General features: G+C 45.1%; 2 protein-coding genes and 1 pseudogene across 4 annotated transcripts in view; 2 read left to right on the forward strand and 1 right to left on the reverse strand.

Moving 5' to 3' along the window:
• LOC134296834 (zinc finger protein 658B-like) overlaps positions 1 to 20,435 on the forward strand; it is a 135,878-nt pseudogene that overhangs the window by 36,920 nt on the left and 78,523 nt on the right.
• Positions 1 to 20,435, forward strand: part of LOC103281434 (zinc finger protein 658B-like) — a 68,185-nt gene that overhangs the window by 36,870 nt on the left and 10,880 nt on the right. Inside the window, exon 2 of one of the 3 annotated variants that reach the window (XM_062972725.1) lies at positions 20,284 to 20,401. The exons of the other annotated variants lie outside the window; for them this stretch is intronic. The gene's annotated coding sequence lies outside the window, so the exon portion shown is untranslated. The remainder of the gene's footprint in view (positions 1 to 20,283; positions 20,402 to 20,435) is intronic. 3 annotated transcript variants of the gene reach the window in all.
• On the reverse strand, positions 4,655 to 13,921 carry LOC134292324 (gastrula zinc finger protein XlCGF26.1-like). The gene is made up of 3 exons (XM_062972750.1): positions 13,601 to 13,921; positions 11,768 to 11,894; positions 4,655 to 7,735 (listed from the first exon to the last, which is right to left on the reverse strand). The coding sequence occupies exons 1-3, from the start codon at positions 13,661 to 13,663 to the stop codon at positions 6,210 to 6,212; spliced, it is 1,716 nt and encodes a 571-aa protein (XP_062828820.1). The 5' UTR covers positions 13,664 to 13,921; the 3' UTR covers positions 4,655 to 6,209.

The following is a 20,435-nucleotide window of genomic DNA, read 5'->3' on the forward strand; positions in this document are numbered from 1 at the left end:
TACACTTGCTTTTATTAACTATATATATTTCCTTAATAAAGATATTAGATAGATTCTGGCCTCTGTGCATGGTTTTTGGTGCTCTGTAGCCTGGGTCGTGACAGGTATAAGGAAGTATGGAAACTGGGAAGAAATGATAGGTTGACGTGGAGAGGGATTTAGAAACAAAGTGGTTGTGATGATGTCTGGAGAAAATGTATTGGAAGAGGATTCAAAAAGAAAGACAGAATTACCTCCACAAGAGGGAATGAAAAGGAATTTTGGACAGATGATAAATAAAAAAAAGTGACTTGGGGGAGGGTAAGAAATCTGTATAAGCGTGAAAATAACAGTAGATGCCAAATGTTAATGTATTGTAGATTGTACTGAATATAATGTGGCTGCTGTAAAAGGATGTACGATTTTTAAAAATAATAATAATAATAAATGTATTTGTAATTTGTATAAATATGCATTTGTTTTTCTTTCTTGTCTTTGAATATAAATTATTTTTAAAAACAGATTATGATGTAGCAGCTATAAAAGCCAATGTGATTCCAGGCTGTCCCGATAGGAGGATTCTGTCTATATCCAAGGAAGTCACGGCCTCCTTTCTTCCGCTTTGTTCAGACTCACCTGGAATGACCCTGTCTCCAGGTCTCGGTCCCACAATTCAAGACGGATATGGACAGGTCAGAATATCTCCAGAGACGGGATGTAGAGAAGGGCGGAGAGAGACAGCTGGGTATGTTTCACTTGGAGGAAAGAGGGAAGGGCTTCTCCCTCGGCAGGAAGGAAACGTTGGATCCCAAAAGGGTTGGCCGTGGTCAGGATGAGAGGTGGACGGAGAGGAAAGGCGTATCCATGAGACCCCGTGTTGCCTCCTCCTGGAATGGACTCCTAGGACCCTAGAGCCGGAAGAGACCCCCAAGGGCCACCCCGTCCTGCCCCTGCCATGCAGGAAGGCACAATCAAAGCACTCCCGATAGAGAGCCTCTGCAGAGAAGCCTCCAGAGAAGGACACTCCACCACACTCTGAGGCAGCCTAGGCCACTCTCCAACAGCCCTTACTCGTTCTTATTGTGTATCTTTGTATATTAAGAGAAGACCTGTAAATAGTTATAAGTAGTGAATAAATCAAGAATAAAACCTTCAAGGACTTTGGATGAAAGTCAGAACTCAAGAGTGTTTATTCAAAGAGACGAACTACTTTACAAGGCCAGAGGCTGTGAAACTGTGACCAGGACTCTGCAGTGTTTTGGGGGTTGGAATCCATTCCTTGCCTATGAGACAGTCTGTCCCATTGTATAGCTGGAGGAGGCCGTGAGAGGACTGAATTCACCAGCCTGTCTAGCAGGGGTCTTGTGTGTGTGTTTTACTCTGCTTCTCCTTTCCTTCCATCACTCATTAACACTGACTAGTTGTGCAGGCCTCACCTACACAACAGAAAACATTTCCTGAAGGTAAGAGCTGTTCAGTAGTGGAGTCTGCTTTGGTGGTTTATTCCTGCGTGGTCTGAAGATGATTAGCCCCTCAGCACACAACCCAAACTGACTGGGAGGAGGAGGAGGAGATGTGTGTTCTTTGGCCATGAAACCACTGATCCCGTGGGTCTGGAGTCCAGCCCCATTCTCTCCAAGCAGCGTCACCAGCCAGACCATCCTCCGCAGGTCGCTCTCCAGCCCCTTTTTGGGGTCATCCAGAGAGAGGAACCCGCACTTCTCTAGGCCCTTGCCTTCTTACCCAAATCAGAGATTCACAGAATAGTATATTTGGAAGAGACCACGTGGGCCATCTAGTCCAACCCCCTTCTGCCAGGCAGGAAAAGCAGAATCCCTTGCCAGAATCCCCGCAGGGTTCAATACTGTCTCCCACGCTGTGTAACATCTACATGAAGCCGTTGGGAGAGATCATCTGAAGTTTTGGAGTTCAATGTCATTTGTACGCAGAGGTCTTCCTTGTCAGTCGCAAGGCCAAACAGGGCACAGGGTCACAGCCTGTGTTGGATGGGTTACCTGTCCAAACGTCTCTCCCCTTATGAACCATCTCGGAGTCTAAGACCGTCTGGAGAGGCCCTGCTCTCAATCCCGCCCTCTTCGCTGGCATGATTGGCAGGGATGAGAGACAGGGCCTTCCTTCTCGGTAGTGGAAAGGATGGGAAGAGAAGAGAAAAAGGAAGGAAGGGCAAGAGAAAAGAAGGCAAAGGAAGAGAAGGAAGGAAGGGGAAGAGAAAATAAGGCAAAGGAAAATATGGGAAGAGAAGAGAAAAAGGAAGGAAGGGCAAGAGAAAAGAAGACAAGGGAAGGGAAGGAAGGGGAAGAGAAAATAAGACAAAGGAATATATGGGAAGAGAAGAGAAAAAGGAAGGAAGGACAAGAGAAAAGAAGACAAAGGAAGGGAAGGAAGGAAGGAAGGGGAAGAGAAAATAAGGCAAAGGAAAATATGGGAAGAGAAGAGAAAAAGGAAGGAAGGGCAAGAGAAAAGAAGACAAAGGAAGGGAAGGAAGGAAGGGGAAGAGAAAATAAGGCAAAGGAAAATATGGGAAGAGAAGAGAAAAAGGAAGGAAGGGCAAGAGAAAAGAAGACAAAGGAAGGGAAGGAAGGAAGGGGAAGAGAAAATAAGGCAAAGGGAAATATGGGAAGAGAAGAGAAAAAGGAAGGAAGGGCAAGAGAAAAGAAGACAAAGGAAGGGAAGGAAGGAAGGGGAAGAGAAAATAAGGCAAAGGAAAATATGGGAAGAGAAGAGAAAAAGGAAGGAAAGGCAAGAGAAAAGAAGGCAAAGGAAGGGAAGGGAAGGAAGGAAGGGGAAGAGAAAAGAAGGCAAAGGAAAATATGGGAAGAGAAGAGAAAAAGGAAGGAAGGGCAAGAGAAAAGAAGACAAGGGTAGGGAAGGAAGGAAGGGGAAGAGAAAATAAGGCAAAGGAAAATATGGGAAGAGAAAAAGGAAGGAAGGGCAAGAGAAAAGAAGACAAAGGTAGGGAAGGAAGGAAGGGGAAGAGAAAATAAGGCAAAGGGAAATATGGGAAGAGAAGAGAAAAAGGAAGGAAGGACAAGAGAAAAGAAGACGAAGGGAAGGGAAGGAAGGAAGGAAGGAAGGAAGGGGAAGAGAAAAGAAGGCAAAGGAAAATATGGGAAGAGAAGAGAAAAAGGAAGGAAGGGCAAGAGAAAAGAAGACAAAGGAAGGGAAGGAAGGAAGGGGAAGAGAAAATAAGGCAAAGGAAAATATGGGAAGAGAAGAGAAAAAGGAAGGAAGGGCAAGAGAAAAGAAGACAAAGGAAGGGAAGGGAAGGAAGGAAGGGGAAGAGAAAAGAAGGCAAAGGAATATATGGGAAGAGAAGAGAAAAAGGAAGGAAGGGGAAGAGAAAAGAAGACAAAGGAAGGGAAGGAAGGAAGGAAGGAAGGAAGGAAGGAAGGGGAAGAGAAAATAAGGCAAAGGAAAATATGGGAAGGGAAGAGAAAAAGGAAGGAAAGGCAAGAGAAAAGAAGGCAAAGGAAGGGAAGGGAAGGAAGGAAGGGGAAGAGAAAAGAAGGCAAAGGAATATATGGGAAGAGAAGAGAAAAAGGAAGGAAGGGGAAGAGAAAAGAAGACAAAGGAAGAGAAGGAAGGAAGGAAGGAAGGAAGGAAGGAAGGAAGGAAGGAAGGAAGGAAGGAAGGGGAAGAGAAAATAAGGCAAAGGAAAATATGGGAAGAGAAGAGAAAAAGGAAGGAAAGGCAAGAGAAAAGAAGGCAAAGGAAGGGAAGGGAAGGAAGGAAGGGGAAGAGAAAAGAAGGCAAAGGAAAATATGGGAAGAGAAGAGAAAAAGGAAGGAAGGGCAAGAGAAAAGAAGACAAGGGAAGGAAGGAAGGGGAAGAGAAAATAAGGCAAAGGAAAATATGGGAAGAGAAGAGAAAAAGGAAGGAAGGACAAGAGAAAAGAAGACAAAGGAAGAGAAGGGAAGGAAGGAAGGGGAAGAGAAAATAAGGCAAAGGAAAATATGGGAAGAGAAGAGAAAAAGGAAGGAAGGGCAAGAGAAAAGAAGACAAAGGAAGGGAAGGGAAGGAAGGAAGGGGAAGAGAAAAGAAGGCAAAGGAATATATGGGAAGAGAAGAGAAAAAGGAAGGAAGGGGAAGAGAAAAGAAGACAAAGGAAGAGAAGGAAGGAAGGAAGGAAGGAAGGAAGGAAGGAAGGAAGGAAGGAAGGAAGGAAGGAAGGAAGGAAGGGGAAGAGAAAATAAGGCAAAGGAAAATATGGGAAGAGAAGAGAAAAGGGAAGGAAGGGCAAGAGAAAAGAAGACAAAGGAAGGGAAGGAAGGAAGTGGAAGAGAAAATAAGGCAAAGGAAAATATGGGAAGAGAAGAGAAAAAGGAAGGAAGGACAAGAGAAAAGAAGACGAAGGGAAGGGAAGGAAGGAAGGAAGGGGAAGAGAAAATAAGGCAAAGGAAAATATGGGAAGAGAAGAGAAAAAGGAAGGAAAGGCAAGAGAAAAGAAGACAAAGGAAGGGAAGGAAGGGGAAGAGAAAATAAGGCAAAGGAAAATATGGGAAGAGAAGAAAAAAAGGAAGGAAGGACAAGAGAAAAGAAGGGAAGGGAAGGTAAAGCAAGGAAAGAAGGAAGGAAGGGCAAGGGAAAAGAGGGCAAAGGGATGGAAGGGAAGAGAAAAAGGGAAGTAAAGAATGGCAAGAGAAAATAATAATAATGATGATGATGAATCTTTATTTATATCCTGCTTTTCTCCCTCACTGGACCCAAAGAGGCTTACGACATATTAAACTCACATAAACAACAATCAGAGTACATCAATAATATAATATAATAGGATAAACAGATTAATAAAAACAATTATAGTTTGCATTCAAGTTCATAAGGCATCAAATGAGACATATATTGTACTCTACTCCAGTCCATAACATATGATAGGCAAAGGAAGGGAAGGCAAGCGAAGAGCAAGAAAAAGCAAGGAAAGAAGGCAAGAGAAAAGAAGGCAAAGGAAGGGAAGAGGAGAGAAGAGAAAAAGGATGGAAGGGCAAGAGAAAAGAAGGAAAAGGAAGGGAAGTGAAGGGAAGAAAAAAGGAAGGAAGGGCAAGAGAAAAGGCAAAGGGGAGAAAAGGAAGGGAAGAGAAAAAGGATGGAAGAGGAAGAGAAAAGGCAGCAAAGGGCAGGATGGGAAGGGAAGAGAAAAAGGAAGGAATGAAGGACATGAGAAAAGAAGGCAAAGGAAGGGACAAGAAGACAAGGATAGAAGGAAAGAAGGAAGAAAAGGGAAAGAAGGGCAAGAGAAAAGAAAGCAAAGGAAGGGAAGGTTAGAAGGCAGACCGTATTTTAGTTCTTGCGAACCACTGGTAGTCCGTGGACCACTGGTTGAGAGCCACTGTCTGAAAGGGAAGGGGCTAACTCTGGATCCCTCCCATAACGGCCATTTACAATATTCAAGCTGACCAGTCCTGACTAAAGAGGAAAACAGAGGATGTGTCTGTAGGGGCACAACGTTCACAAACTGGACATTTAAACCAAGGTGAAAATGGAGCTGGAAACTAAGACCAGAGGAACAAGTGATGGAATCACATATGGTTTATTTCTTTTCAGACGAGGTGACAAGACTTAACTTAATATTTAACTCTCTGAATGTCAGGATGCAAAAAGATCAGCATTCTCCAAGCTGTTCTTTTCACACCTGACTACAACAAATCGGATAAAGACCATTTGGCTGGGAAGGCTGATTTATGACAGGGTCTGGTCTTCAAACGTGGGAAAGGACAAAAGGAAAGGGAGGTGTGAATGGAGAAGAAGAGACGTGAAGGGAGGAGGGAAGCAACCACCCAATATACTGAGGGGAAAGAGCGGAAGACGGGCAGTAGAAGCTTTGCGGCCATTTTGGCAAGGCGGATTCAATAAAGTTTTCCATAGCTACAAGCTGCGTGAGCCTATCTTTGTCTCCTACACCTTCCAGGAACTGACACTGAAGCAGTGGTCCTCAACCTGTGGGTCCCCGGGTGTTTTGGCCTACAACTCCCAGAAATCCCAGCCAGTTTACCAGCTGTTAAGATTTATGGAAGTTGAAGGCCAAAACATCTAGGGACCTACAGGTTGAGAACCACTGGTCTGAGGGATTGTCACACAGAGCTTTCTTTCTGCTGCTCCAGAGAACAGACCTCCAACTTACAGGTTCAAATGACAAGAACGGGGACTCCATCAAATCTGACGCAGAACTTCTCAAAGTTTGAAATCAGACATTTACACACAATGGCTGTTTTTTAGCCGGTATGTGTTCTCTGGTGCTGGTTAAGGGCTGAACTCTGAGTAAAACATTTCCCACACTCCTGGCATAGGTATGGCTTCTCTCCTGTGTGGCTTCTTTTGTGCCTCGCCAAGTGTGAACTGACAGCAAAACATTTCCCACACTCCTGGCATAGGTATGGCTTCTCTCCTGTGTGGAGTCTTTTGTGGCTCACCAAGTGTGAACTGAAAGCAAAACATTTCCCACACTCCTGGCATTGGTATGGCTTCTCTCCTGTGTGGAGTCTTTTGTGGCTCAACAAGTTTGAACTGTAAGCAAAACATTTCCCACACTCCTGGCATTGGTATGGCTTCTCTCCTGTGTGGAGTCTTTTGTGCCTCACCAAGGTTGAACTGCAAGTAAAACATGTCCCACACTCCTGGCATTGGTATGGCTTCTCTCCTGTGTGGACTCTTTTGTGGCTCACCAAGGCTGAACTTTCAGCAAAACATTTCCCACACTCCTGGCATTTGTATGGCTTCTCTCCTGTATGGAGTCTTTTGTGCTTCAACAAGTCTGAACGGGAAGCAGAACATTTCCCACACTCCTCACATTTGTATGGCTTCTCCCTGGTGTGGACTCTTTTGTGGCTCACCAAGGCTGAACTTTCAGCAAAACATTTCCCACACTCCTGGCATTGGTATGGCTTCTCTCCTGTGTGGAGTCTTTTGTGGCTCACCAAGGTTGAACTGCAAGTAAAAGATTTCCCACACTCCTGGCAATGGTATGGCTTCTCTCCTGTGTGGAGTCTTTTGTGCTTCAACAAGTCTGAATGGGAAACAGAACATTTCCCACTCTCCTCACATTTGTATGGCTTCTCCCTGGTGTGGACACTTTTGTGGCTCAACAAGGCTGAATTTTCAGCAAAACATTTCCCACACTCCTGACATTGGTGTGGCTTCTCTCCTGTGTGGAGTCTTTTGTGGCTCACCAAGGTTGAACTGCAAGTAAAACATTTCCCACACTCCTGGCACTGGTATGGCTTCTCTCCTGTGTGGAGTCTTTTGTGCTTCAACAAGTCTGAATGGGAAACAGAACATTTCCCACACTCCTCACATTTGTATGGCTTCTCCCTGGTGTGGACTCTTTTGTGGCTCAACAAGGCTGAACTTTCAGCAAAACATTTCCCACACTCCTGACATTGGTGTGGCTTCTCTCCTGTGTGGAGTCTTTTGAGCCTCACCAAGGCTGAACTGGAAGCAAAACACTTCCCACACTCTTGGCATCTGTATTGTTCCTGACCTGTGTGAAATTTCTTGTGTTTCACCACACATTTTGCAGATACTTTCCCTTTAAGATGGCTTTTCCCAACATCAAGTGTCTTGTGAAGGACAAGTGCCACATTTTGGGTAAAACATTGCCCACATACAATGCATTTGTTGGGCCTTTCTCTGGCAGAACCTCCATCTTCTCTGTGGGCTTGCTGGTCTCGACGAAGGCCCCCATTGTGTCCAAAATGCTTCCTGTATTTGGTGCATACATGGCTCTTCTCCCCGTTATCTACTGTGAAGAAGAAGAACATAAAAAATCATTCCTCAGTGTGCGTCATAAAGACTCAAAGGAAGTGGGATAAGGAGTGGATTGAAATGATCCTTAAGACAACATAAACATGGAGGAAAAGAAGATATACACGTTGTCCTTTCCCCACCCCTTGTTCAGTAAAGATGGACCCTGGTTGTCTGCCTGGAGCCTCTAAGAGAGAGATGAGTAACATACGCTCCTGAGGCTCCCTGTTGCTCAGCCCAGCCCGGTTTTTTATTCCGTCTCCTTCTCTCTGGGGAATGGATGCCTTTTCCCTTCACATCCAAATGCTTGCCTTTTTCTCTAGCTTTAGACTTTACCAACTACCACCCATTTCACCATCGTTCCCTCCCTTTTATTTCTCTCCCCCAATCCCAGTTCTCTTTTCCCATGCTCCCTTAAGGTTGGATTTTTCCGCTCCAACGTAGAAGATCCCATACCTAATTTCAGAGTACAACAGTAGAGTCTCACTTATCCAACATAAACTGGCCGGCAGAACGTTGGCTAAGCAAAAATGTTGGATAATAAGGCGGAATTAAGGGAAAGCCTATTAAATATCAAATTACATTATGATTTTACAAATTAAGCACCATAACATCATGTTTTACAACAAGTTGACAGATAAAGCAGTTCAATACACGGTAACATGATGGAGAAATCACTGTATTTACGAATTTAGCACCAAACATCGCAATGTATTGAAAGCATTGACTACAAAAAATATTTATTACTAAAAACTTGACTATAAATATAGAATTGCATAAAACACTGTTGGAAGTTAAATCCATAAAAAGTTCAGTCTTGTGAAGATTTTTTAAAATCTGTGACCCTTGCCTGCTTTTCCAACGATTGCCATTTCTCCGCTGCCAAGTCTCGCCATCTTTGCGGCATCCTTATGTCCATCCCCGGAGCTTCTTCTTGTTGCTTGATGTGTGTCATTGCGGTTTCTAGAGCCCAAACCCTATCCTTGTGTTAGATCCTGAGAGGCCTAACAACTTATTCCATTTCTTCTATCCTTGCCGAGAATAGCTTCCTGCAATAGTTCCTTTTGAGTTCTTCCAAAACGCCCTGATCCATCGGTTGGCATATGACGGTTACATTATGTGGAAGAAACATCGCCTTCATGTCCCCCTCTTGAAGCTCCTCTGCATCAGGGTGCGTCGGGGCATTGTCTAGCAACAAAACCGCTTTCCTGGGCAGGTAAATTTCCTTCAAAAATTCCTCCGTGGAAGGAACAAATTCCTTAGGGCTGGGCTGTAGCACAACTGGAAAATCAACAGCAGTAATAAGATCCACCAACCGAAAGGTGGCCAGTTCGAAGCCCGGTCGGGGGTGAGCGCTCGACCTCCAGCCCAGCTCACTGTTTACCTAAACAGTTTGAAAACAGTTCACAAGCTGTAAATAGAGAAATGAGGTAACGCAAATTGTGGGGGAGGTATTTTAAAACACCATAAAGAACAAGACCAGAAATGCGGTGGCCAAGAGGAAGTTGGAAGGAGGAAGTTCTGATGGCTCTTCGTCATAGAGAATGAAGCAACAGCACCCCTGTGTCTGAATCTGAGCAGAACATCAGCCTCCAAGGCACCAAAAACCTGGACTTCAAGACTACCTACCTCCTTCTGTTTGTCTTATTCTGTTCTGTCCTGTCTCCAAACAGCATTGAATGGTTGCCGTGTATGTGTATTGTGATCCGCCCTGAGTCCCCTTGGGGAGATAGGGCGGAATATAAATAACGTATAATAATAATAATAATAATAATAATAATAATAATAATAATAATAATAATAATAGTTTTTGAACATTTCACTGGTCATCAACAAACTTTTTTGATTGTAGTATTTAACAGGAAGAGCATTTTTTGAAACTGTTTTAAAGGCTCTTGGATTTTTGGGCTTCCCAATCATTGCGAGGTCCATTTTGTGGTTTGCTGTAGCACTGCTGCATGCTAACATTGTCAGCCTTTCTTTGCTGTGCTTTTAGCCAGGGGCTGCTGCTTCAGTTCTGGCTGCAAGACTCCTGCTCGGTAAAATTTTGCAATTGAGGCTGGTCTCGTCACAATCAAACATCTGATCACCCGTTAGGCTTTCAGTTTCAACAAAGTCTTGAATTTTTTTCCCCTTGAATTTCTTTCTTGAATGCCTCTATTTCTTGAAAATTTGATGACAGCTTCTCACCACAAACACTTAACTAATGGATTCCATAACGTTTCTTCCACCTGTCGAGCCAATGCTTGCTGTAAAATCTGATTCCCCTTCATTAAATTCTTTTTGAAAACGCAATACCTTTTGCTGTAAAATAGGCCCTGAAATACACACACCTTTGTCTCTCAGCTGCGTAAACCAAACATACAAAGCTTCAATAACTTTTTCATAGTCACATTTTTCATTGTTTTCCTCTCTTTCAGCACACCATCAGTAACTTTGGAGAACACAATTTTTCTATCTGCAATCGATTCCATTTCCATTCTCCTACTGCTACCCGTTCGACACCATAGTTGTTGGCTACCTTCTGCCTTGTCTCTCCTTTGTCCAGGTTTCTGCTCCATGGATCCAACGACCTTCTTTCTCTTCGTCGCCATACTCACGCAGAAGAAAGCACATGCACAGATCAGTGGCCCTCCTGGCAGGTGTCTGGTGCACAGAGAGACCCACTGTATGTTGCTGCCGAGAGAAACAGCCGTGGATCCCGGTGGGAGACAGACTGCGCCGGATGATACAGATACACTTCTCCCATCAACTGCCAAATGGGACTCTTATACTTTATGGAAGTTGGCTGTAAATATGAGTTCCAAAGGGATAGATTTGCCTGACAAAGGTGTGAACGTGCAAAACCGTGACAGTAAAGAAAAGGTGGAGAACAATGATGAAGGCAGAAAAGGGAACAAAAAAGGGATGTCTGTAGGACTCGGCCAGATAGAGTGGCATCCACGTAACATCCCACGTGAGAGAGAAGAGACTGCCTCCACACCATCCCAGTTTGGGAGGAAGGACAAGACTGGACCAGAGGTAAGAGCTGCTGATCCATCTGTTGTGATTCAACCCCACGCTGCTCAAGTCTGCAGTCCCCAATGAGAAACAGGGAGCTAGTTTCAGAACAGGCTGAGGGAATCCCTCCCCCTTGTCTCCTGATTGACAGTTGGGATGTATCTATTTGTTCTCTTCTTTCTCTTTCTTTCTCTCATTTCTTTTACTCATTCTGATTGGTTTTGTAGAATGGTGCAAGATTTCTGACTTTTATATCCCAGTGTGTGCTGTGTGCATTGAGACCTCTCTCTGCTTGTGTGTCAGGAGAGATGTAGGGCTTGGAGCTTTTCCCTCCCTTTTAAACCCGAGAAGAGATGGAAACAGAGAGTAGCTCAGACCCAGTCATTGACTATTAAGAAATGTAGTTAGTGTTTTTTGTAAACACTGGGCTGTATGGCCATGTTTTCTGGGCTGTATGGCTATGTTTCAGAAGTATTCTCTCCTGATGTTTGCCTGCATCTATGGCAGGCATCCTCAGAGGTTGTCAGGTATATGGGAAAAACAGATCTATACACCTCACTAGCCTAGTTTCCAGTATACCTCACACCTCTCAGGATGCCTGCCATAGATGTGGGCAAAACGTTAGGAGAGAGGGGGAACCAGGAAGACAGTTCCATCTTGTCTACTGTGCCATCAGTTGGAGACCCCTCCCCACATCACCAACAGATGCTCTGGAGCCCTCCTACCAGTAACATGCTATGCTAATAATATAATATTTATTACATATATATAGTGTACATAATGTACAATATAAAATACAGTAATATATAATATATTTGAGAGAGGGGGAATATGCTTTGACTCGTTATGGTAATCTTCCCACTTGAGTCTGAATTGGCACTAATGTTATATTATTATTATTATTGTTGTTGTTACTCTTATGTCGTATATTTCTAACATAAGCCCTGCCATGTGGACCCTCAGTGACTGTGACGATTTAGGCTAATACTGCCTTTTGAAACAGAAATCCCCATCAGTGAGGGAGCCTTACCAAGAGAGGCCACAATCCCATTCATCTCCTCCATGACCTGCTTGTGCAAGGCTTTCTGATCCGGATTCAGGAGAACCCACTCCTCCAGGGAGAAATCCACAGCCACATCCTCAAAGGCGATTGGGCCCTGGCGGAAGAAGAAAAAAAAATCCCTTCTCACGTGAGAGCTATCAAAAAAAATAACAAGAAATTCTTTAAAGCAGATTTACATTCCTGTTGGTTGTTTAAAAGGGAAAGGGCCAAGGCCTCCATGCCACAGTTGTAAGCTTTGTAGAGATGACGGGTTGGTCACAGTCAGAACCATTTCTTAATTGATACGCAGAATAAGAAATGGAATCTGAGCATGTTCCAGCCTTTATTGTGGTGCCCAGAACTGGACACAGTGTTATTCCAGGTGAGGTCTCCCCAAAGCAGAAAGAAGGTTGCCATGACTTCCCTGAATCTAGACACGATATTCCTTGGGATGCAGCCCAAAATCCCATAGTCCTTTCAGCTGCTGCATCACATTGTTGGCTCATGTTCAACTTGTAGTCCTCTAACACTCCAAGATCCCATCATATGAATGCCTGTCAAGCCAGGTGTCGCCCATCCTGTTCCTGTGCATGGCATTTTTCTCCTGCCTAAGTGTACAACTCTACATATATTTTTGTAGACATTAAGTGGGTTAGTTTTGGCCCAGCTCTCTACCATGTTCAGGCCATTTTGAATTCTGATCCTATCTTCTAGACTGTCAGCTATACCTGCTAATTTGGTGTCATCTCAAAATATGATACGCATGTTGAGCAGTACTGGGCCCAGGACAGAGCCCTGCGGCACTCCACCCCTTGTCGCTCAAACCATTACAAATCCACCGAACAGGAGTATTATCCAGCCCACTTTTTACTAGTTGTTTGTAAAACCATGGAAGGCCTTTCCAGAGGTCTTACTGAAAGCAAGATGTGCTACACCCACTGCATTTCCTTCACCTACCAAGCTTGGAACTCTATTGAAAAACACATTAGTCTGGCATAACTTGTTTTGGAGAAACCCAACTTGACCTTCAGTGATTACAGCATTTTTTCTAAGTGATTCCAGACGGCCTTTTTCACGATCTGCTCCAACATCTTCCCTGTTATTTAGGTCAAGATAACTGGATGGTCATGGTTAGGGGACCTCTTTTTGGTCCATTCTTGTAGATAGAGACAACCTTTGCCTCCTCTAGCCTGCTGGGACTTCTCCTGTTTCCAAAAATGAACAAAGAGGATTGACAGTGGTTCTGGGATTACTACTCTTAGTTCAATTCTCTTGGGTGTAGTTCACCTGGCCCTGGAGACTTGGACTCCTTCTTTACCTATTTGGGGTTGCATTTCCCCAGTTGCTCCATCTTGCTCAGGAAGAATACCCATTTCTTTTTGGGAGAAGACTGAGGCCATGTTCTACCTCTTTCCTATCCCCGGTTAGCATTCCACCACCTTCTCCAGGCACAGACCCTACTGTTGCCTCATTTTTTCTTCTGACCACAATTTCTGATTTAGATTGTTAGACCTCTTCCCTACTTAAGCTGGTTAGTTGTTCAAATTCTTTTGTGACCCCCCCCCTTTCCATTTCTTGTACATGTCACCTTTTCAATCTTAGCTCCTTTGAAAGTTCTTTGAACATCCATTCTGGTTTCTTTACTTTTCTCTTCATTTTTTCCCTCCTTGTTGGTGCTGTTTGCAATTGTACCTTCAGTATTTCTCTTCTAAGGAAACACATTCAATCTTGTCTGTTTCAACAGATATTTGGGCATTAAGCCTGGAACCAAAGGCACCCCGGCAGGCCCAGCCCTCCTCTCCCAGGAACCCTTCTGCTTACCTGACTCAGTCCCACTCCATCGCAAAGGGGGAGAAACGGCTGAGGATTCGGCCACAGCATCATTCCAGACCCTGGAGAGAGAGCAAGGGGTGGAAAGCTGGTCACAGAAACAGGCCTCAGAGGTGACCATTGCAGTCCTATAAAGAGACCGATGAGGAAACGGCCCTAAGAACACAGGCGCATTCAACAGCCCAAGAAGATGTACAATGTGAGGGTTTAGGACTTTATCTCGCAAGCACTGCTGTGAGGATGTTTGAGTAGCACTGGGCTTGGTGTTTCAATTGACTAAAGTGATTCTTTGCTGTCTGTTTATCTTCCAGCTCAGTTTCAGGGCTCAGCTCAGCTTAGGTCCCACCTGGGAAGACACTGAACGGCTGCATTTTCAGTCCTATTGCAAGAAAGAAAACTGCAAATCAAACTGAAATCACACTGTTAGCAACCCAATGCCTATATATAACAACAACAACAAGTCCAACAATAATTTTATTTATTTATCATCCCCCTGAAGCAGAAACCCACAAAACTCCCAGAAGAGTCCCTTCTCACCCTGCAAGGCGGCAGCCCCGTCTCCTTCCCGCTTCAGCTCCTTCTGCCTGAGACTCTGGGTGGTGTCTGGTGGAGATTCCTCTGGTGCAGGGACTTCCATGGAGTTATTATTATGGGCCTGGAAGAGCACAGAGCATTCCAGAAGGAGTTTGGAAAAAGTTCAAAAATATCACAGACCTATAGACCTTTTTGGAAAGAATAACTCTGAGATGGCAACCTAGTTTGGAACCAATGCCCCCTCCCCTCCCATCATTGTCTATGTTCTATCTTGAGAAGAGCAGGAACTAAGCTGACGGTAGAGATGGAGGGGCAGAGCAGGTGGGGAGAGAGGTCGAGGGAGCAGGGCCTTGCTTATCCACCACATCGGTCCCATCTTGGAAGAAAGGCAGGGTGTACGTTCAACCTGTCCATCAGTCCCCAGGTTAGTGAAACCCAGAGGGAATGCTCTCACCTGTCCTTCCTGCTCCTTGTCCTTGGCCCGACTCAGGAGGAAGCCTTCCGCCAGGGCCCACACTCTCGGACCCAGCTCCCCATCTCTGGGGGCAGGATGCTCAGGAACTGCTCCAGGGTCACCAGGTCCAGCACCTCGGCCTTGGTGTGCTGCTCTGGCTTCAGCCACTGGTGGCACAGATCGTGGAGACGACTGCAAACCCCTCTGGGTCCTTCACCCTCTTGGTAGGAGGACTGCCTGAAGCGCTGGCGCTGTGTGTCCGAGCTGTCAAGGTCCACACTCAGGGACTCATGTCTGGTTCTTTCCCAGGACTCCCCACTGCCCCCAGGTCCTGCTTCAGGCCCACGTGAGTTGGGTCTCTCCATGCTGGAACCACCCTGGTGAAGAACCCAACCGTATCCAAGATGTTTTTCCTCCCTCTTCTTTCTTTCAAGGGAAAGAAATCCCTCCACAGGCTCTACTCCGAGATTCTCGGCCCAAAATCACATTTCCTCTGTGAAAGAAAGGCAGAAAGGATGTGGGACCAGGCTTTTGAGCAATAGTAGCAGCAGAAATGGCAACTATATGATCCAAGGTATAATGACAGACCCGGTTTGTACTTGAAATGCACCTTGAATGTTTATTTAAATGTATATTTATGAAGGTCTGAATGTAACTTAATTTAAATGGAATTTTGAAATGTGACTGTAATTATTTGATATATCTGTTTTATACTGTAAGCCACCCTGAGTCCCCTTGATGGGTGAGAAGGGCGGGGTAGAAATGTTGTAATATTGTAATTTTGTTCGTTTGTAATAAATAAACATAAAGAAGACTCAACAATGACATGGTTTCATTATAACTGACTCCAACAGAGACTCCGTCTAGACAACAAAATGGGTAGACAAGAATCGGAGAATCAGCGGAACCAACTGCTACAGACAAAAAAACAAGCCAACTGGGAAGCTGCATCAATTTCTTCTGAAAGATTTTACAATTGATGGAGAAATAAAAGAACCTATGAGTCAGTGGGTGAAAAGTCTAGGCTGGGCAATAAGTCCATGAGAATGGGAAGAGCTCTGGTAAAAATGACTAAAATTTACAAGGAGTCACACAATTAAATAAAATTTCTACAAAATGATACATAGATGGTACATAACTCCAGAAAAACTCTCAAATACACACACACACACAGAGATATATGATATGTTGGGACTTGTCCAAAAGCTAACGAATTCTGAATAAAAATCCACAGAGGAAACTATTCTAGAGTACAAAATCCCATTAAGACCAGAACTTTTTCTACTGGGAAACATCAAGAAAGACTCTTTCTTTATATGACAACAGAAGCAAGAACTGAATACGCAAAACTATGGAAACAACAAGACATGCCAACACCAGAAAACTGGATGACAAAAGGTTTCGAAATGGCCAAAAAGGACAAACTAACTTCAGCTGCACAACAAACAAATACACAGAGACTTCCAAGAAGAATGGAAGCCCTTCATTGAATTCACAAAGAAGCAAAGGAAGATGGCCACAGCAGGACCTGTTGACTAAAATATTATTAATAGTATACAGTTACATTTTGTACCATTTTTGAACTCTTTATTCAAGAGACTTTGAATAACTGACCTATCAACACTCTTTGATTAGAATATAAAAGGTGGCAAGCCATGTTAGATATTTTAGAGTGAAACATTTATATACAAATACATATTTGTGTAGTGTTTAAATAAAAGAAAAGATAACAAACATAGTGAATTCTCACGCCCACAATCCTAATTGACTAACCAATGGAACTGATATTTGGGATCCATCTGGCAGTCGTGATGATGAGATGAAATGCCTGCAAAGAACGGGAAGAGGAGGCGGGAAGGAGGCCGGATCTCCTGGGAAGGCCAGAAGGTCCTGAGGAGAAGAGGGCGTTCGCTTCTGTCTCCGAGGCCCTGTGGATCTCCCCAACCCCGAGGCCATGTCTCTCATCCCGGGGCCTGGGCTGAAGAGAGGGACGTGAAGGCAAAACCAAGGCCAGGCCTCTCTCCCGCCCTCCCTCCCTCTTTCTTGGGATCACAGAAGACACGGAGACACTTCTTTCCTATTCTCAAAGAGACCTCCTTCGTTCTACAGCAGACCCATCACATTCACTCTTCCAAACAATCCTACCTTTCCTTTTGGCATCCAATGTTCTTTCCACCCTTCAAGCTGAGGTAAAGATTGGCCCTCAGGTCCCGGGAATGGCCGTTCATGGCGGAACGGCGAAGGAAAGGGCCGGGGAAGATTCTGCCCGGAGACGGATGACGTCAGGGAGGGAGGCGGATTCCCATTGGCGGACCCTGGGCGTTGGGAAGAAAAGAAAGGAGGAGCGTCTCTCTCTGTCTAGAGCTCCGTTCGACGGCCGAGAAGCCCCGCCCCTCTCTGGGCATCGTGCCCGCGGCTGCCATGTTGAGCCCGGGCGGAAGTCCACCGAGGAGGGAGGCGTCTTCCTAGAGAGACTCAGGACGAGAGGCGCCTTTTCCTGTCAGAGCGAGCGCGGGAGGGAGAGGAAGGAGGAAGCGGAGGAGGAGGAGGAGGAGGAGGAGGAGGAGGGGTGAGTGTGCGTGTGCGTGTTGGGGGGGGGGCTGAGTGGGTCCCCGAGTCTCCCCCCGCGCCCCCCCTCCGGCCTTGGCCTGCCTGGCCCTTCGCCTCAAGGCCTCCCTTCCGGCCTCCCTTCCTGCCCCCCCCCCATCTCCATCTCCATCTCCACGCAGAGGCGCCTCCCGCTCCTTGGCCTGGCCCCCCCTTCCCCGCTTCACCCGGCGCTTCCTCGGGCAGCCTGCCTGCCATGAGGAGCGGGCCAGGAGAGTCCGGCCCAGGGCGAGTCTGCCCGGAGACTGATGACGCGGAGAGACGAGGCCCATTCCCATTGGCCGATTCCTGGAGTGACCGTTAACGGCAGAAGGGTGGAGCGGGGGGCGGGGCGGGGCTTTTCCTGCCCGGAGACCGATGACGCCAGTCTGAGAGGAAGGCGGATTCTCATTGGGCGTTGGGAGGAAAGGAAAGAAGGGGCGTGTCTGTCCGCCTGCCTCTCCGCTTCTCTCGGGCCCCGCCCCTCTGTGGGAATCTTGCCCGCGGCCGCCATGTTTCTTGAGGGCGGAAGTGCAGCGAGAGGCGGGGAGACTCGGGGTGGGCGGGGCCGGGCGGCGCTCTTTCCTGTCAGCGCCTTCGAGGGAAGGAAGGAAGGAAGGAAGGAAGGAAGGAAGGAAGGAAGGAGGAGGAGGAGGAGGAGGAGGAGGCCTTTCGGAGAGAGAGAGAGAGAGAGAGAGAGGGGCGGTGAGTGGGGGAGGGATGGGGGGCTCCCCCTCTGCCCTCAGGCCTCCCTCCCTCCCTCCCTCCCTTCTTCTCGGCCTTAACAAAAAATAAGAAGGCTGTTTTCATGTTTGTCTTGTTACGCATTTTCAATGGTCTCCTGACGCTTTCATGCCAAGCTGCTTTGAGTCCCTTTTGGGGAGATCAAGCGGGGTATAAATATCCCAACAAACAACCACGAGCAGTTTTGGTTCTTGGCCAATGGACAGAGCAGTTCAAGCCCAACCTTCACCCTCAGTCTTCAATTCAATGTGGCTTTGTTTTTATAGGCATTCAAGGCGTCAGATGGTGCCCTTGTTGTCAGCCGCCCTCAATGATGTCAATACATCTCTCCCTCAAACGGATATACAGCAGAGTCTCACTTATCCAACAGAAACGGGCCGGCAGAATGTTGGATAAGCGAATATGTTGGATAATAAGGAGGCACTAAGGAAAAGTCTATTAAACATCAAATGAGGTTATGATTTTACAAATGAAGCACCAAAACATCATGTTAGACAACAAATTTGACAGAAAAAGTAGTTCAATACGCAGTAATGCTACGTAGTAATTACTGTATTTACGAATTTAGCACCAAAATATCACGATGTATTGAAAACATTGACTACAAAAATGCGTTGGATAATCCAGAATGTTGGATAATGATGTAAATTTAGAGCAACGGGAAGAGCCAGGGAGGCAGTTCCATCTTGTCTCCTGTGCCATAGCAACATGCTGTGCTAATTTTATATACATATATATATATAATATACAATAATTTATAAATATACAATATATTGTACGTACTTGTAATATTGATAATAATATTATAATGCAATACAATATTATACTAATTAATAATATAATATAATATTAATTATATATTATATATTAAATGTAATATTACTAATAATATTACCATGAAATTATATAGTACAATATAGTAATTTAATGGCTTATATTGTGCTATGCTAATAATATATTGTATGTACATTTGAATTGTAAGCCGCTCTGAGTCCCTTTCGGGGTGAGAAGAGCGGCATATAAATGTAGTAAGTAAATAAATAAATAAATAAGTCTCTCCCTCAAACGGATATAGTCATTTTTTCCAACCTCTTTCGGGCTGATGAGTTAGAAACCCAGAGCTCAGGGGTAGATTTTGGAGCCTTCGGTGGCCTAGGGGATAAAAGCCTCCGGGCTTGAAGGTTGGGCTGCTGACCTGAAGGCTGCCAGGTTCGAACCCCACCCAGGTGAGCTCCCTCTCTCAGCTCCAGCTCCATGCGGGGACATGAGAGAAGCCTCCCTCCCACAAGGATGGTAAAACAGCAGAACATCCAGGCAACGTCCCCTGGGCAACGTCCTTGCAGACGGCCAATTCTCTCACTCCGGAAGCAACTCGGGTTGCTCCTGACACGAAAAAAAAGCGATAGATTCTCCTGAATTGACCGACTGGCCCCCTGTTTCAGTAGGGAAGGAGCAGACCTGATCGTTGGTCTAAAAAATGGAAAAGCAGTTGGATCGGAGTTAATTATCCCGGAGATTCTGACATCGGATCCTGAGTGGTGGACCCTCTTCTTGGTGGCAGTCTTCACCATCATTAACAACACGGGCATCCTACCAAACCACTGGCAATTTGCCATTATAGTTCCAATCTACAGAAAAGGTGACCCTCCCGATCCTTCCAATTACTGGCCAATTAGCCTTCTATCGGTAATTGGAAAGCTTTGTGCAAAATTCCTATTAATAAAGTTGCAGACCAGGCTGGACCAGAACAAAACCATCAGCCCTGAGCAAACTGGATTCCGTAAGGATAAATCCGCCTTGGATCACTGCTTCGTACTTTCTCAAATACAGTAGAGTCTCACTAATCCAAGCCTCGCTTATCCAAGCCTCTGGATAATCCAAGCTATTTTTGTAGTCAATGTTTCCAATATATCGTGATATTTTGGTGCTAAATTCGTAAATACAGTAATTACAACATAACATTACTGCGTATTGAACTACTTTTTCTGTCAAATTTGTTGTCTAACATGAAGTTTTGGTGCTTAATTTGTAAAATCATAACCCAATTTGATGTTTAATAGACTTTTCCTTGATCAGTCCTTATTATCCAAGATATTCGCTTATCCAAGCATCTGCTGGCCCGTTTAGCTTGGATTAGTGAGACTCTACTGTACTCCATGTGTTACTGCATTACTCCCAGTTTTTGATCTCTCTTATCTTGACATCCATTGCTTAAACTACTAAAAAGAATCCCCCCAAAAGTTGATCTGTCTTCTATATTATTGTCCATTATTTTGAAATCCAATAGTCCTGTCTTTCTTCTTCGGTCATGTTCTTGTATTTGATCTTGGTTCAATTGCTTGTCTTTTCTTTTCAGTATTTATACCCCACCCTTCTCGCCCCGAAGGGGACTCAGAGCGGCTTACAGAATACGCATACGGCAAACATTCAGTGCCTGATTCTACAATTAACAAGGACACACAACGCAGACACAGGTAAAAACAACTTTTCCCATCTTATTTTCGGCAT

The sequence above is a fragment of the Anolis carolinensis genome, chromosome 2, assembly GCF_035594765.1.
Source record: "Anolis carolinensis isolate JA03-04 chromosome 2, rAnoCar3.1.pri, whole genome shotgun sequence".
NCBI classification, from domain to species: Eukaryota; Metazoa; Chordata; class Lepidosauria; order Squamata; family Dactyloidae; genus Anolis; species Anolis carolinensis.